At 36.5% G+C, this 17128-nt stretch overlaps 4 protein-coding genes across 7 annotated transcripts; 2 read left to right on the plus strand and 2 right to left on the minus strand.

The window, feature by feature from the left end:
- The first annotated feature begins 1185 nt into the window (after positions 1-1185).
- LOC127263072 (exportin-T-like) lies at positions 1186-7806 on the plus strand. 3 transcript variants are annotated; one of them, XM_051292011.1, is made up of 15 exons: positions 1186-1467; positions 1788-3338; positions 3436-3525; positions 3611-3700; positions 3842-3946; positions 4262-4321; positions 4762-4824; positions 4912-5007; positions 5618-5782; positions 6287-6460; positions 6557-6619; positions 6701-6799; positions 6907-7053; positions 7178-7344; positions 7443-7805. In XM_051292011.1, exons 2-14 carry the CDS (start codon positions 1824-1826, stop codon positions 7265-7267), a joined length of 2757 nt encoding a protein of 918 aa, XP_051147968.1. In that variant the 5' UTR covers positions 1186-1467; positions 1788-1823; the 3' UTR covers positions 7268-7344; positions 7443-7805. The 3 variants fall into 3 exon arrangements, with proteins under 3 accessions (XP_051147968.1, XP_051147967.1, XP_051147969.1); XM_051292012.1 differs by having other exon boundaries at positions 1253-1271; XM_051292010.1 differs by having other exon boundaries at positions 1186-3338; positions 7443-7806.
- Positions 7807-10417: 2611 nt separating this feature from the next.
- LOC127263000 (serine/threonine-protein kinase RIPK-like) lies at positions 10418-13279 on the plus strand. 2 transcript variants are annotated; one of them, XM_051291902.1, is made up of 5 exons: positions 10418-10892; positions 11471-11606; positions 11694-11830; positions 11911-12034; positions 12346-13279. In XM_051291902.1, exons 1-5 carry the CDS (start codon positions 10494-10496, stop codon positions 12873-12875), a joined length of 1326 nt encoding a protein of 441 aa, XP_051147859.1. In that variant the 5' UTR covers positions 10418-10493; the 3' UTR covers positions 12876-13279. The 2 variants fall into 2 exon arrangements, with proteins under 2 accessions (XP_051147859.1, XP_051147860.1); XM_051291903.1 differs by having other exon boundaries at positions 10421-10877.
- LOC127263001 (multiple organellar RNA editing factor 7, mitochondrial-like) lies at positions 12461-14861 on the minus strand. The gene is made up of 5 exons (XM_051291904.1): positions 14520-14861; positions 14110-14207; positions 13960-14025; positions 13579-13754; positions 12461-12603 (listed from the first exon to the last, which is right to left on the minus strand). Exons 1-4 carry the CDS (start codon positions 14774-14776, stop codon positions 13597-13599), a joined length of 579 nt encoding a protein of 192 aa, XP_051147861.1. The 5' UTR covers positions 14777-14861; the 3' UTR covers positions 12461-12603; positions 13579-13596.
- LOC127262999 (trimethyltridecatetraene synthase-like) lies at positions 14853-16709 on the minus strand. Its single transcript, XM_051291901.1, has 2 exons — positions 15690-16709; positions 14853-15617 (listed from the first exon to the last, which is right to left on the minus strand). The coding sequence occupies exons 1-2, from the start codon at positions 16581-16583 to the stop codon at positions 14985-14987; spliced, it is 1527 nt and encodes a 508-aa protein (XP_051147858.1). The 5' UTR covers positions 16584-16709; the 3' UTR covers positions 14853-14984.
- Positions 16710-17128: the final 419 nt, after the last annotated feature.

Genomic DNA, 17128 nt, shown 5'->3' on the forward strand with positions numbered 1-17128 from the left:
TAATTTAAATTAATATTTTATATTTATAATATTATAAACAATACTTTGATGTTTTCGCATAAATTTATTAATAAATAGTAATGATTATTAATTAAATTTAAGTTCAAATAAAACAAAATAAAATAAATAAAACTTTTCTTTACCGAATCGAATCGAACTAAAACAAACATATATAAAATTGTTATATAATAAATATTGATAAGTGTGTATATATATATGTATGTATGGCGTGTGAGTATAATAATATTATATATATATGTAATAATTACTTATATAGTAATATATGTATGTATGTGTACCGGGGTGTGTGTATATATATATATATGTATATAAATATATATAGTATTGTGTTTAGAGATAGAGAGATATAATAGCAGACCCAAATATGATAGAGTATTGATCGAGTATTTTTTGCCTATCCATTGTGAAGTACATTAGCCAATTTATAGACATGCAAATCTTAACATAAAAAAAATATGCATCCACATTACAACGTTGATGATACGTGGTGTCTACATATTATCTACGTAGACAGACACTGTGTATATAACAAAAATATATATATTAAAAAAAAAAGAGAGAGGGAATGTAACCTCTTTTTAACTTTCCCAATTTCTTTTCGCCTTTTCCATTCATAGTGTGACATCTAGAACCTTATAAAATAATAATAATAATAATGTTTTAAAACAATCGCATTCCGCAGCCTGGAGGAATATTATTGGGCTTATAATGAGTTGGGCTTCTGAAATAATGACTAATGGGCCAATAAAAAATCAAATCCAAATAATAATGCACTTGTTCGTTTATTGGATTTTGCATCAAATCTATTACTATTATCAATTTTATTCTTTTTTTTTTAAAATATATATATATATATATATAATCAAATACTTTTTTTTATTTTTTATATTATATTAAAAATAATTTTATATTTAAAATATTAAGTAAACATCTATTTATATTAAATCATATCTACTATTTCACTTCAAAATTTTTACTATTTAAAACTCAAAATCCAAATCCAAAGACAAACACGCCCTTAAGAACATGAGTACACATTATACGCGTAAATAATTTTATAAATTACTACTATCAGGGGTTATTTTCACAATAATAATAAAAATTATAGTAATAAAAATTTTACGTATTTTAAGGAAAGTAAAGCCTTTGTTATTGCAGAATTGGTATTAGTTGGGAGGTATAAAGCATGGTGATGGGTTGAAAAGGCCCGAAAATATCCGCCTCTTTCAGGAGTTATATAAGCCCCACAGGTCTTTCGATTCAAGCTTCTTCTCCGTCTCTGAATTTGTCATACGTATGCGCTTAATACAGTTTAATTGTTACAAGTTTTGAACCTCTAAATCTCATTGGGAATTGGATTTGAATTGGGAAAAGAAAGGGTTTATGATTTTGATTGCTGATTCCACCCCAAGGCTAGTTCTTTAATCAATTTATCAATAATCTCAGGTAAGGGGGCTTGTTTGTTTTATCGTTTTTGATTCCCGGAAGGAGCTTGAAATTGATTCTTTTAGCCAATTGGAACTTTGTGAAGTGGGGAAGAGGGGTTTGTATCTCTTTAGGGGGTTTAGGGTTTTTAAAGAGATATGGATGATCTGGAAAAGGCAATTTTGATAGTGTTTGATGAATCGGGCGCGGTTAATTCGGGTCTAAAAGAACAAGCTGCTGCTTATATTCATCAAATTAAAGAGAATCCATCGATCCATAGCGTGTGTGTGGAGAAATTGCGTTTTTCGAAGCTAGTTCAGGTGAAGTTTTGGTGTTTGCAGTGCCTCCATGAAGCGCTTCGTTTGAAGTATTCGTCAATGGCAATGCAGGAGAAATCTTTTATTAGGGAGTCTCTGATCTCTGTGGCGTGTTCTAAATCTGCGGGTGATAATGGCAGTGATTTGGTGAGCGTATTGGAAGGCCCTGCGTTTCTTAAGAACAAGCTTGCTCAGGTTATAGTAACTTTGATTTATTTCGAATATCCGATGGTATGGCCTTCTGTGTTTGTCGATTTCTTGCCAAATTTAAGCAATGGAGCTGGTGTCATCGATATGTTTTGTCGAATATTGAATGTGATGGATGATGAGTTGATTAGCATGGATTATCCGCGAAGCGGGGATGATGTGGCTGTGTCGGGCAGGATTAAGGATGCGATGAGGGTGCAATGTGTGCCTCAGATAGTTGCGACGTGGTATGATATAGTTTCAGTTTATCGGAATTCAAACCACGAGCTTTGTGTATGTGTTTTGGATTCTATGAGGAGGTTTGTTTCATGGATTGACATTGGCTTGATTGCCAATGATGCATTTGTTCGATTGTTGTTTGAGCTGATCTTGACAGATGGACTTCTGGATCAGCTTCGGGCAGCTGCAGTTGGGGTTATTCTTGCCGTGGTTGCGAAGAGGATGATGGATTTTAAATCGAAGCTTTCTCTATTACAAAGCCTGCAGATGGGAAGAATTTTTAGTTTAGTTACTGGGGATAGCGACTCGGAGTTGACTTGTAGTGTCGCTTCTTTGGTCGCGGGGTATGCAACGGAAGTTTTGGAATGTTCGAAGAGATTGAATGCAGAAAACGGTAAAGAACTGTCGTTAGAGCTTCTGAATGAGGTCATGCCGTCGGTTTTTTATGTCATGCAGCATTGCGAAGCTGAATTGGTGCCCAGCATTGTGCAGTTTCTGTCGGCTTATGTGGGAACGATGAAGAGCGCTTCCTCGTTGTCCGAGAGTCATGTTTTTCATCTCGGAAAAATATTAGAAATAATCCACGCACTCGTTCAGTTTGATCCTGCTTATCGCAACAATCTTGATGTGCTGGACAAGGTAGGTAGGGAGGAACAAGACAGGATGATGGAGTTTCGTAAGGATTTTTTTGTTCTCCTCCGGAGTATCAGCCGTGTTGCGCCGGATCTGACTCGATTATTTATTAGAAACTCGTTGGGCAGCGCTATTACATCCTCGGGAGATAGAAATATAGAGGAGGTTGAAGCTTCTCTTTCCTTACTTTTTGCTTATGGAGAATCATTGACTGATGAGGCGATAAGGACCGGTGGTGGTCTGCTCGGAGAGTTAATCCCGTTGCTCTTGACAACAAGATTTACGTGCCATTCAAACAGACTCGTTGCATTTGTGTATTTGGATACGGTATCGCGATACATGAGGTTTGTATCAGAGAATGTGCAGTATATTCCAATGGCATTGGGTGTTTTTCTCGATGAAAGAGGTATACATCACTCGAATGTCAATGTGAGCCTGAGAGCAAGTTATTTATTCACTCGGTTTGTGAAATTGCTCAAAGCGCAGCTCGTGCCTTACATTGAGACAATCTTGCAGGTAGTAATTCCCCATTTGGTAGTGTTTGCCATTAAATGATGCCTTTTGTCCATTTGTATAATTTAGTTTTGTTGTATTTTTACGTATTAAATTTCAGAGCCTACAAGATAAGGTTGCCCAATTTACTAGAATCAATGTTGCTTCGAAGGACCTTTTGGGATCGGAAGATGGCAGCCACATTTTTGAGGTTGAGTTAGTTTCTCTAAAATAGATGATGTAATGAAATCGAATACTTTATGCTTTGATCTAAGATTTTGCTTGTTGTTGTACAGGCTATTGGCCTTTTAATTGGGATGGAAGATGTGCCGTTTGAGAAACAATCTGATTATCTTTCTGGACTGCTTACTCCATTATGTCAGCAGGTCAAGTATCGTGTTTTGTATATCGATATTTAATTTTATGCTTAAACTGAGGTTTAGATTGGGATTGCGGAAATTGGATTGTCTATTATTTAGCTGTTTAAAGAAAACTTAAACTAACCGAATATCTACATACGTGTGCAGGTGGAGATGGCTCTTTTAAATGCCAAATCTCATAATTTTGAAGAGTCTCAAGAGCAGATTGAAATCATCCAACGCATAATTATGGCCATTAATGCTCTTAGCAAGGTTATTTTTTATCTTTCTAGTGTTCTTTATGTCGTTTAGTGCGTTTGGCTGGTTATTTCCTGTTTTTCCTTTTCTTAAGTTTAGTTTCAGGAGCTTTTACTTCCTTTTTGGTTTGATGCATTAAATGTATCTATGTTATCATGAAATCGAGTAATCATGCTGCTAATTAGCGATCGATAATTTCCAGATATGGGAGCAATCTAATATCTATAATGCTGACAAACTAGTTTATTTGTTTCCTTTTGAACTGGAATCTACCAAAGAAATGGCAAGTATTTGTATTCATTATTGACACGTGATATACTTGTAATCCAGGGATTCAGCGAACGACTTGTAACAGCTAGTCGCCCTGGAATTGGCCTTATGTTTAAAAAGGTAGGTTCGAGGGTCAACCTTTTAGAATTAAAGATTGTTTGTTATTATTATTTTTTAAGTTAATCATAAATGTAGTAATAAGTTCATCTACATTATGTGGATTATGTTTGTTGGGTTTTCCGATGCAAATACACGTCAGAATATTGCCTTTTAATCCTTACCAACTACTTTACTCTCTAATCCTCCAAATTCCCTGTCGTCCGAAATAGATGCACTCAGTATTTATGATGCATGGACAAATGTGAGCCTTTCCTTGTTGTCTCTCTCCTACATACCGTTTGGTTTTGTGACTCCTTCCATGCTCTTAAGTCTTGCGAACTTTTATTTTTACTTACAAAATAGAATCGTGGTACAATAATTTCCTCATCGTGCTAGAGATTGAAAGGTTTATTTTTTCTTTGGTATATTCTTTATTTTCTAATGATTTGTTTCCTTGATAGACGTTGGATATTCTCCTGCAAATACTTGTTGTCTTCCCGAAGATAGAGCCCCTACGGTCTAAGGTATGACTTGTGGACCTACCTCTTGCTTGTGATTACTACGTTACAAACTCATTGTGGTGACTCTCTTTTTTTTGTTGTTGTTGTTAGATCATATCTTACATTCATCGCATGGTTGATACTTTGGGAGTTTTAATATTTCCGTACCTTCCAAAGGCATTGGGTCAGTTGCTAACAGAAAGTGAGGTATGAAAATTGTCTTTTGATGCATTCTTAAATCTATAACATATATATATATATATATATTATAGACATATTATACATCGCCTAATGAACTTTGAATGTTTGAAGTAGAGAGCTTGGAAGCTCTACACCATTGATCCATCCCCAAATCAATTCTAAAATATATAAATTAACTTTATTAAATATATAATATCTTGATCACTTGTTGAATTCATCAAATGGCAATACTTGTTCTTAAATCATAGCACTTTCCCTTACTTTCATAAGATTTTGGTAAAAAAGAATACTCCATTTGTTAAATTTGTTTGTTGTGGCTGAGTTTGTATTCGGTGTTCTATAACCAAAGCTTCTAATTGACACAAATTTTCTCTTTGAAAGCTCCCATTGATAGACTACATTATCTACCATTGTACGCACAAGTGTTTATATTTAATGTTGTGTATCGCTAGTAGTTTTTTATACAGGGTGGGTGCATAAGATCGGATCTTTCTTGTATCTATTATTCATCGATTTATGACACTGGCATTAAATTGCAAAGAGTAGTCATTCTATTTGTGTCTCCACCTTTCCATATGTATACAAAGTTTCCTTAATATTATTGGCCATTGTGCAGCCCAAGGAGCTCGTGGATTTTTTTGTGCTGCTTAATCAGCTCATCTGCAAATTTGGTACTGAAGTTCGGGAGTTACTGGATGAAGTATACCCGATCATCGCTAGTCGGACATTTAATATTCTCCCCAGGAGTGATACTCTGTCTGGACCAGGCAGCTGCGCAGAGGTATGCTAGTGCGTTGTTTGGTTTACTTTATTTGCTCAAGTGTCGTGAGGATGCTAGAATAGACGAACAATGGATGTTTGTTGAAAAGTCCTTATTTTCTTGTGGTGGTTAATTTTTTAAATTATTTCACTGTAAAGTAATGGAGTGGTAAAATCCAAGAAAAACAGGACTAACAATAACTTCTCACTGATTTTTACTTCTTTGCCCCGTTTCACCTAAATGCGGAAGTATGTGGATGTATGATTTTATTGATACTTATGAACTGGCAATTTCTTAATTAGGTTTCCAATCCAACACATGATCGGTGGTGATCCTTTTTTTTTTTACATTATTATGAGTTTCTTAGTCCTGATTGATGAGGAGTGAGCCATTGCATTGTAATTTGTATGACAGATTCGTAAATATCATTGTTTTGTCATTGTTTCTTTTATCAGTTGCATAGAACTAAGCAGGCATTATTTCTGATTCGAAGTGCAAATGATATCATCGGTCTTTTTTTCTCAGGAAATTCGTGAACTGCAAGACCTTCAGAAAACATTCTTTACATTTTTACATGTTATTGCGACACATGATCTTTCGGCAGTTTTCCGATCCCCTAAAAGTAGTGGATACTTGAAGCTTTTGATGGACCTATTATTATCCACATGTTGCAATCATAAGGATATTCTTGTGAGAAAGGTACGCCGACAAGAACCTGGTTTTTGCACTCTTAGATTCGTCATTTACTGGTTCTTTAAGATCGACATCTTATTCAGAACTCTCTGTATTTTCCAGGCTTGTGTTCAAATATTCATCAGGCTGATTAAAGATTGGTGTACTGCGCCTGACCCGGAAAAGGTATTGGCGCGGCAGTTCAAATTGATTACTATTACTGCATTTTCGATTATTTCACCAAACTGACCTGAAAATACATTTCAGGTGCCTGGTTTCCGTAGCTTTGCAGTTGAAGCGTTTGCAATTAATTGCTGCCTATACAGTGTGCTGGACAAATCTTTTGAGTTTCGTGACGTAAATACTGTAAGTTCATTTATTTATTTGTTCATATATTTGTCGACTGTATGTAATGTATACACCTTTTCCTAAAATTTTTATTTTTACATTGTTGTGCCTATCTTGTTCGACAGAGCGTCTTGTTTGGTGAAATTGTTACGGCTCAGAAGGTCATGTATGACAAATTTGGGAACGATTTTCTTGTCAATTTTGTGTCGAAAGGTCTTCCGAGTGTCCGTTGCCCTCAAGAGCTGGCGCAGCAGTATTATGTGATGCTCCAGGTGCGTTTCGACAACACTTTGAATTAATTGAAGTCTCTTGATCGAATCGATGTCCTTTTCTAGCAGAGTATCCATCATGTTCTTCTAATCTCATCAATGTTTGTTTATTTCATTCCATTGTCAGGGTAATGACTTTAAGGCGCTGAAATCGTTCTACCAGAACCTCATAGAGAAATTGAGAACGCAACAAAATGGCAGCTTGGTGTTCAGATAACATAACAATTGATCTATCTGTTTTTGTCGGTCTAAGTCCAATTCTGCTGTTCTTGTATATTGATTGACAATTTACAGGTAGTGTAGAAAATTTCGACATTAAGTTAACTGTGGTTCACATTCAATTCTGGATGCCAGCTAACAACAGCTTCTTCTTCTTCTTCTTGCTGCTGCAGATTTCTTTCATGTGCGTGTATAGTAATATATATATATATATATGTTCATCAATGGTGGTTGGTCGGAGTGAGCGTCGGCAGCAACAACAGGCGATAAGGCGAGTTTTGTGAACCCATCATCCATTATTATTACTACATGTTTTGTCTGGATGACGATGACGATGATGATGAGTGTGTTTGTAAGGAAGGAAGGAAGGAAAGGGCGTAAGTAACAGTTTTGTGTCGATGAATGTTTGTTTGTTTGTTTTTTTAGTTAATTTATGGATTAAGACTGCATTGACTCTGTCTGGAGGGCTTTTTGCTTTTGCTTTTGCCTTTTGATTATCATAGCGATCCATTTTGGTAATTAATTAGTAATGCTCAAATTCAAATGCAAATTCAAATGCAAATGCAAATGACTTCTGACTTAAACGTGTGTGTGTGTGTGTGTTGGTGCTTCGGTCTACACAGACGACGCCTAGTCTCATGTCGGCGGCTATAAAGTATAAAAGCGCATAACATTAAATTAAGTAAATTGGTAGTACTACATTGGCTCAAATACTGTGCAACATCTTGTAATATTTTTAAAATAAAAAATAATTAATTATATTTAATTTCTGTTTCTATATTTTATCCCATTACATCATTCAAATAAAAAAATAAAATATAAATTTCTCTTCATCATATCGTCTAATTTCTAAATTATCCTACTTAATACTACCCACCTAAAAATCAGTGTCTAAAACAAATGTTGCACCTTATTTGAAAAGGAGAGTATTATTTATTAATATTAATTTTTTTTATATAAATATATATATTCCTTCCTCTATACTATTAGTTGAGTTGGACATGAAATTTAAAGAATAATGATACTTTCTTTGTTCCATCTGTTATTTAGTTTTTTGCACGTAGATCTTTTAATATTAGTATTATATTGGGTTGTAGTAAAAAAGACGAAAATATTTTTATTAGTATTTATTATGTTATGTATATACTACAATTACTAAATTAGGAAATGGTACATTGATGTTTCGGGAAGGAAAAAAATAAATGGAATCCTTCTTCTCTTCTGGGACAAAAGGAGTAATAGTAAAAAAGACTTCACAATAATGATTGTATTATATTGAAACGGAGAGAATATTATATATATATATATATATTTCACAAAATGGTCAATAAAGTATTTAGTTTTTTATCCTTTTTAAAAAGAAAATAAAAATAAAAATACTAAAATTTCTATTTAATTAGAGCTTAATGTTGTATTGTGCTTAGGAATGTTTATTTGAATACCGTTGTTGCATAGAAATTAAATGGTGAAATGATGGAAGATGGACCGACAGGTGTCGGCACGCCATTCGTTCCCGCGTTTGGGAGACGCGCCTTGTATTCCTCCTGACCTCTGTAAAAAATTCCAAACAAACACTCCACTATCGTTTTATTTTTATCATAGAAAATAGTGGCCATAAAATTGATTAATTATTATAGTTTCTGATAGAAGTAAATACACACGTGACTTGAGCCTTTACAGAAATGTCTATTTTGGTGGATTGCAATAATATTACTTGATCAAATTTCAATATGAAAATAAAAAAAGAAAAACGAAGACAAAGTGGGCTAATAAAATAAGAAATAAACACCACACAATAATAATAATAATAATAATAATAATAATAATAATGGACATTCAAAAAAATTATGGGTGCATGTTTCGTATTTTATTTTCTACTATTCAAATTATTAATTATTTTAAATATATATATATATAAGAACACACTCTATAATTAAAAAGATTTAATTATACATTAAATATAATTCTAATAATATTTTTGTTTCTTTCTTCTAAGTTTTACTAGAAATTTCAATTAATTTAACAAAGTTGTGGTTCCACATCAAAGGCTGTAATTTGTGGCCCAGAATTTATTTATTTATTTATTTATATAATGTCATGTCACAATCTGAATATTGCACATAACTTCCACTAAATGAAACAAACCCCTATGGACTATCATTTTATTTATTTATTTTTGAAGAAAAACATTGCATTGGACCAAATGTTATGAAATGGGGAGCTATATATTTTTATTTATTTATTATTGCAAAGTAAATATTTAAATAAGAAAATCCTAATATTATTGAACTATATATAAATGTCATCATGCACACGTACAAGAATTGCTCAGCACAGAAATAGAATTTGACAAATAAATTCCCAAGGCATGTTTTAAAAAATGAATGCATTTTTTGACATATATATAGTATTATATATATTCTCAAGAATATTTACGACATGGATATAAAGAATTAATTAATTAATTAATTGTGATGGTTCGTAGATAATAAGGTTGGCGATACAATAGTTGACTTATTATTTAATTCATAGTGTGGATAGAAATACAATAAAGGATTGTTTTATTTTATATTCTTTGCATAAATCTATCTGTCCATCATTGTGTTTCCCAATTGGAAATATATAAATAAAAATTCTGTGTGTCTACTACTGTGCCATTGATAACTCAAATTTCAATTACCCATTTAACCTGTTAAAATTCTTTCTTTTTAAAATCTTTATTTTACTTTTAGCAAGCTTTACTTTATTTTTTTTTTAGTCCATTTTATATACTTTTATAGTTTTATTTAAAATAAATTTATTTATTTTATGCAAGAGAGACAAGACAGGATGATGTTTAAGGAAACAGATTACAAGAACTGATTGATAGGGAAAAGGTGTTCGTAATCAATCGAACCAAATTTGGTGAAACACGAATTAAGTAGATATATGTGAAATGAAATTAATTAAAATTTTATTTTTGTTTCATTTATTATTAGTATTATTGTATGGCCACTTTGGTCTCCCCACAAAATCAGATCTTGATATAAGTAGTCATCACCCTGGAAGAATTCCTCCTGCCTCATCTCTCTCTCTCTCTCTCTCTCTCTCTCTCTCTCTCTCTCTCTCTCTCTCTCTCTCTATATATATATATATATATATATATATGTAAGTCCTGATTCGAATAGATTATCAGGTGAGAGATAGAAATAAAAGTTATTCAATAAAAATAAAAAAATAAAATCATGGGGATGAAGAAGAAGAAGACCTGGAGATCAATCTTTATTTTTCGATCGTGTTTCGGACTCCATCTCGATGTAAGGAGCCAAGTTTCGAATCCGAATAACGATTCCAGGGTGTCCCTGTCGGGTTTGAGCGATCCAGGCTCGCCATTGAGCTTGAGTGACCTCTCCAGCTCCAAGTTTGGTTCCAGTCTCCACATCTTCACCATGGCAGACCTGAAGCTCATCACAGCCGACTTCTCGTCCGCCAACTTCCTCGGCGTAGGCGGCTTTGGCCCCGTCCACAAGGGCTTCATTCACGACACCTTCAGGCCGGGCCTCGACGCTCAGCCCGTGGCCGTCAAATTGCTCGATTTGGAGGGAGATCAGGGCCACAGGGAATGGCTGGTAATTTGTAATAGGGTAAACTTTAATTTTTTTTTTTCTGGTAGCTACACTCTTTATTATTTTAGTCTGGTAATGGGAGTTGGTCGCGTAACTTGAAAACTTTTTCAATTTTAGTCTTCCGGTGCCGAAGATACCTACGTGGCTCAACGGAGGACACGTGTTCCACCAGGTATCGCTAACATGGCGGACACGTGGATTTTTAAAAAAATTTTAAAATATCTTATTTATTTATTTTATCTTTTTTGTAAAAATTAAAATATTTCAAAAAATATTGAAAATTAAAAATTTTAAAAAATAAAAATAAAAATCTATGTGTCCACCAAATGTTGCTGACCTTGCCACACGTATCTAAATAGGTGTCACGTAGGCATTTTCGGCGCCGGAAAACTAAAATTGCAAAAGAAAAAAAAAATCATTTAGAAAATTAATTAGCAACAAACTCCAATTACTATATTAAAATGATAAAAAGGTCTTAAGAGACTAAAAAAATAGTTTGTTCTTAGTTATATTAAATTAGTTTTAATTTTTTTTTTTGTTAAAAAGAAAAACATTGGTTAAAAAAAAATAAAATTGGTTCTTGAAATTGATTTCAGACGGAAGTGATTCTACTGGGGCAACTCAGGCATCCTAACCTGGTGAAGCTGATTGGGTACTGTTGGGAAGATGAAAACAGGCTTCTTGTTTATGAATACATGGCTAGAGGCAATTTGGAGAACCAATTATTCAGAAGTGAGCAACAAATCAATTCAATTCAATGCAATTTTGGTTCTAATCAGCAAATCAAAACTACAATTTAATCTCGTCCTGTTTCATTAGGGTTTACCAGTTCATTGCCATGGCTAACAAGGATGAAGATTGCAGCTGGAGCTGCAAAGGGGTTGGCTTTTCTCCATGGAGAAGACAAGCCCGTCATATATCGTGATTTCAAGACCTCGAACATCTTACTCGATTCGGTATTTTAAATTGATTCAACTATTTTTCAAATCTTCATGCTCTACCTGTTTCGAAATTTCTAGAAATATTGAAACCACAGGACTACAACGCGAAGCTTTCTGATTTCGGGCTAGCGAAGGACGGCCCGGAGGGCGATGACACGCACGTGTCGACACGGGTTATGGGGACACACGGATACGCAGCTCCCGAATATGTGATGACAGGTGAGTCGGAGAAACTGTGATTTTAGTATATGGGCAAGGCTAGTGACAATGGTTCGTAATCTGCAAAATTTAAATAAAATCTACCGTTAAAGGATAAACTCAATAAGATAAACTTCAAGTCGCCTTTTCTAGCTCTTTTCCGTCTAATTCTACCAATTTTATCAATTTTCTCCTGTAAATCATAAATAAACAATATATACACACAGCAAAATCCAATTAAAATTAACCAAATATCGCAAATAATAAAAATATTTAACACATACAATTTCTGGCTATCAGCTAGTTTTGAACTGTCTTCCTGGCTTGATTAGGTCACTTGACAACGATGAACGACGTCTACAGCTTCGGCGTCGTCCTGCTAGAGTTACTATCAGGAAAGCGCGCGATGGACAGACGCCGTCCAGCCAGAGAACAGAACCTGGTGGAGTGGGCAAAGCCTTATTTAAAGGACCACCACAAGCTCGACAGGATAATGGACACACGGCTCGAAGGGCAGTACTCCACGGAAGGTGCTCGGAAAGTGGCGGCGCTGGCTCATCAGTGTCTGAGTTACAATCCTAAATCCAGGCCTGCAATGAAACATGTGGTTAGAGTTCTAGAGCATGTCAGGGGATTCACAGACATCCTCACCGGTCCATTTGTTTACATTGCTCCTGTGGAAGAGAACATTGATGCAACAAAATTAAGTTGTCGCGGAGGAAACAAGGAAGAAGATAAATGGGAAGAGGGGAAAGATGATGACTGTAAGAACAGGAAGAAAGGTTACAGACACAAGCATCGGATCAGGCCGCGCCCTGTAAATTCGGACACTAATTTACACAAGAAAGTAGAGGGGAAATGATAAGGGACACACAAGTTTTGATCAAGATTTATGTACATGTTGTTTGGTGTTTTTAAATCATTTCCCCTTTTTCTTTCTTTTATCATCTTAAGCATACATACATACATATTTTTAACTTCTTGGTTCTTTCACTGTGCGTTCTGATCACATATGGAGTCTTGAATACTTTTCAAAGTTTTAGAATCATGGAAGACGAAATCTTTGGACCCTTCTGAATGGGACTTGTGATTGAAATATTATTCTAACAGCACATGTTGTATGTAATAAAGGTATGTATTGTTTGTTTATAATTACATGAGTGCTGTAGAAGGGTATGTCACGTACTATAATCAACTGTTGTGTATGTTGTAAGAGACTATAGCATATATTGTTAGTTCATGAAATGTATTTATATTATATTTACATATACAATGTGTTGTCTCTAATAATAATGTGTGTTGCTGCCGTGAGAACATGTATAGACAGGCTGACTAATTATAGAAAAAAATGGACATTGGAACTTAGAAAAATAGAACAAACTCACTTGACCAAAAAGTAGGATGAATTCTATGTTAAACTGTGTGGCACATAATATGTAGCTCAGAAATATCTTCATCTATTACAGTTAGAAGTTTAGTCTTACCTACATTCATACCAAATTAAATATCTTGATCGGTCAATCTAGAATTGAGCATGTGACCAAGGAAAGAAAAACATGTTGTACCTAAATCGACAAGATCAGTCACTTCTCTTCATTGTAATTCCTTGCACCAATTCTTTTCCTTCCGGGCTTCCTCAAAGGACCTCTCTCTGTAAAATGCTTTTCGGGGTTTTCGCGAAGCCAATCAGCGTGGTACTTCTCTTCGTAAGGCACGGCTTGACCATTGACAAATGGTTCCCCTGAAGAACAAGTGATGAGATCAATTAATTAAAAACTAATCTGTTGATCTTAAGCCAACATTCCAAATGTTTGGAATGTCTTGATTATGACAGAAAAGGTTAGATCGAAGAGGTCCAACAAAAGGAGTTAGAATATAGAGAACAAGCTAAAATCGACATAAGAAAACAGTTCAAATTATATGCATTTGGTTAAGAGTAAGAGCACCTCCATAGCCACTTTCTTTAGGAGGTAAATAAGAGTCTGGCAAAACCCATTTGACATGGGGAAGCACTGCAAGGTCGAGGATTACATCATTAGATTAAAATGTGCAAAGTAAACATTTTCAAAATGAAAGTGAAGCTCCAAGAACATTACATTTGATCTTATCAGTCATTTGTGGGATGATTTTACAGCCAAATGCATAGTAATACTTGGTCGAAACCGAGTAGATGGAATCCGTCGCCGCCGTCTCGCTGCCGGCAGATCGATCACCACAAAGATCAAACAACATTAGAACAATTCAATATGAAACATGAATGATTCAACATTCTCAAACCAGTAAATGGAGTCTCTGTTTGGTTTTTTTTGGATTAGCCTTAGCATTTCTAACATTGGGTTTACCCAAAATGTCACATTTTTCAAGCACAATTCTAATTTCCAATCATTTTCTCGACACCCTTTTATAGGAAACAAGAAATGCAATTAGCCTATCTTGTGATTCCATTAATATAAACAAAAATACGGAGAACTCAGAAACAATAATGGTGTTTTCTACAATCGATCACCTCCCAAGAACCATGGCCAAAGTGGCTACGTATCGTTGGATGATCTCTTCCCGTCGAGGGCAGTCATCGGGAGGGTGCATCACGACGAGCCAGTGCTTGTCGTCGGCGCCGCCGACCAACGAGTCGACGCGTGGCAAATCAGGGACTAAAGTCTGCCGCCAATCGGAGAAAGGCCGCCGGAGAGAAGCGACAGCGGCGGCCCTAAATTCCGGAAGTAGGACTTTCCGCATCACCTGTACCTGGCTCAAGAAAACCATGGCGGCCCATATATGTAACAGGCCTTAAATTGGTGGTCTGTTAAATGGGCTTCGATTGGAATAACGTAAGCAATGTTAGGCTCAAAACACAATCTTAATTATTTCGAAAGCACTGCAGAACTACATTATTGAATTCGAAACATATACGACGACGACGATGATGATATTAGAACACACAGGCACAGTCAGGTCACCATCATCGTCAAACTCAAAGAGAATCATACATCTTAAATGGAAGCCTGGGCTCCGCCACGGCGGAGAGAGGAATTTTCCTCGGAGTAGACAGTCCGAAGATTTCATCCATGTCCAAATCTTGAACCTTCATCTTCTCCGGCAATCTCCAATTGAATCCGTGCAGCAGGTTAGCCAAGCTGGACTGGATCACCTTCAACCCCAACGGGTACCCGGGGCACATCCTCCGACCCGACCCGAATGGCAGAAGCTCAAAGTCTTGTCCTTTCACGTCGATTTCCTTCCCGAGAAACCGCTCCGGGCAGAACTCGTCGGGTTTCTCCCACAGCGACGGGTCCCGCCCGATTGCCCAGACGTTGACCAGCACCTGGGTCCCCTTCTGGATGTCGAACCCACCCACCCTGCAGTCTTCCCGGGCCATCCTCGGAACCAGCATCGGAGCAACCGGGTGCAGACGCATCGTTTCTTTAGCAATGGCTTCGACGTAGGGGAGATTAGGCATGTCCCTCTCTTTGACCCACCTGCCCTGCCCGATTACCCGATCCAGCTCCTCTGTTGCCTTCTCAAAGATTTCGGGTTTCTTCAGAAGCTCCGAAATTGCCCATTCCACCGTCACGGCGGAGCTCTCTGTTCCTCCGGCGAGCAAATCCTGGATTTATTTTTATTTAATGTTATGGTGAATAGTTTTTAGATTTAAGCTGATTGAATTTCGTCAATTTACCTGAGTGAATGCTTTGACTCCCTGCCTCTCCAGCTTGACTTCCAGGTTTGGATCTCCGGCGAGGTCCAGGAGGACGTCCACCATGTCCTTGCTGACGTGATTCTCCGTCGTCTTCCTCCGCAGTTCGTGCTCGTCGAGGGCGTGTTCGAGGAACTTGTCGAATTTCTTACTCACGGTCTTCATCCTCTTCACGTAGCCTTGAAGATCGAGGAAACTGATCCAGGGGATCAGATCGCCGATGTTGATCACTCCGTTGAGCAGGAAGAGCTCGTCCAGCATCCTTTTAAACTCCTCCGTCGACACGACGTCGATTTCGGCGGCGGATTTTCCCAAGACCATGCGGCTGATCACGTTCAGGCTCACCGTCGATAGATAGTCCTTGAGCAGGAAAGGTTTTCCGGCGGAGACGAACACCTCCTTGAGCATCGAATTCAATTCCTCCCGACGAATATATTCGTACGATTCTAGCCTTCTCACGCTGAAAAGCTCCATTAAACACATCTTCCGCGCCTGCCGCCAGTACGGACCGTACGGCGACCACGTGATGTCGGAGTAATTGTAGGTCGTGTATTTTCCGGCGGCGGTTTTAGGCCGCGACGCGAAGGTCACGTCCATCGTTTTCAGGAAGGTTCTCGCCATCTCCACTGACGATCCGACCACCACCGGTAGCGACCCGAACTGGAGGTGCATTATCGGACCGTACTTCTCCGCGAGCTGGTGGAGTGAACGGTGGGGTAGCTCGCCGATGAGGTTGAGGTTTCCGATCACCGGCCATGGCTTCGGCCCCGGCGGCAAATTAAGCTTTCTCCGTTGCAGATATTTCGTGATAACGTAGAGAAGGAGGATTGTGACCCAAATCGCCGGAAGTGAAGACCAAATTAGGGTTGCTTCCATTTCCGATTGATTTGGGGATTTCTTTTGAGGAATTTGAGTTTGATGGAGTAAGCACAGAGCTGCGACTTATTTATAGGTGAGGACGATGACAGTAGAAGCAGCCATCGGAAATTAATACTAAATTTATTTCTTTAAAAATAAATAAAATTGAAGTTAGTTTCTGTGAAATTTGATTGAAGCTGCCAACAAAATCCATTATCAGTGAGGTGTGTGTCACGAAAACATAGGAAATTGGGATCCACCAATCACCCGTGCAAATGTTTAGCTAATACTTATCGAGAAATTAAGTAAAATATATATTAACAAAATTAATTATTATTTAGTAAAAATATTTATAAATTAAATAACTTAATTAATATTATAAAAAATTATAAAATTTAAAATAGAGTGAATAGTAACAGTAACAGAGTATATTAGTTGTAGGGTTGGGTTGGGGTTTAGTTGTGTGTGAAATCAAGCGTTGGTAAAATTAAATTAATTTTCGTGAATAACATGATGATGATGATGATGGCCTGTCTGCTTACTTTTCCTTCTTTTTTATTTTT

The sequence above is a fragment of the Andrographis paniculata genome, unplaced genomic scaffold, assembly GCF_009805555.1.
Source record: "Andrographis paniculata isolate CXL003 unplaced genomic scaffold, ASM980555v1 Contig66END, whole genome shotgun sequence".
Taxonomy (NCBI): domain Eukaryota; kingdom Viridiplantae; phylum Streptophyta; class Magnoliopsida; order Lamiales; family Acanthaceae; genus Andrographis; species Andrographis paniculata.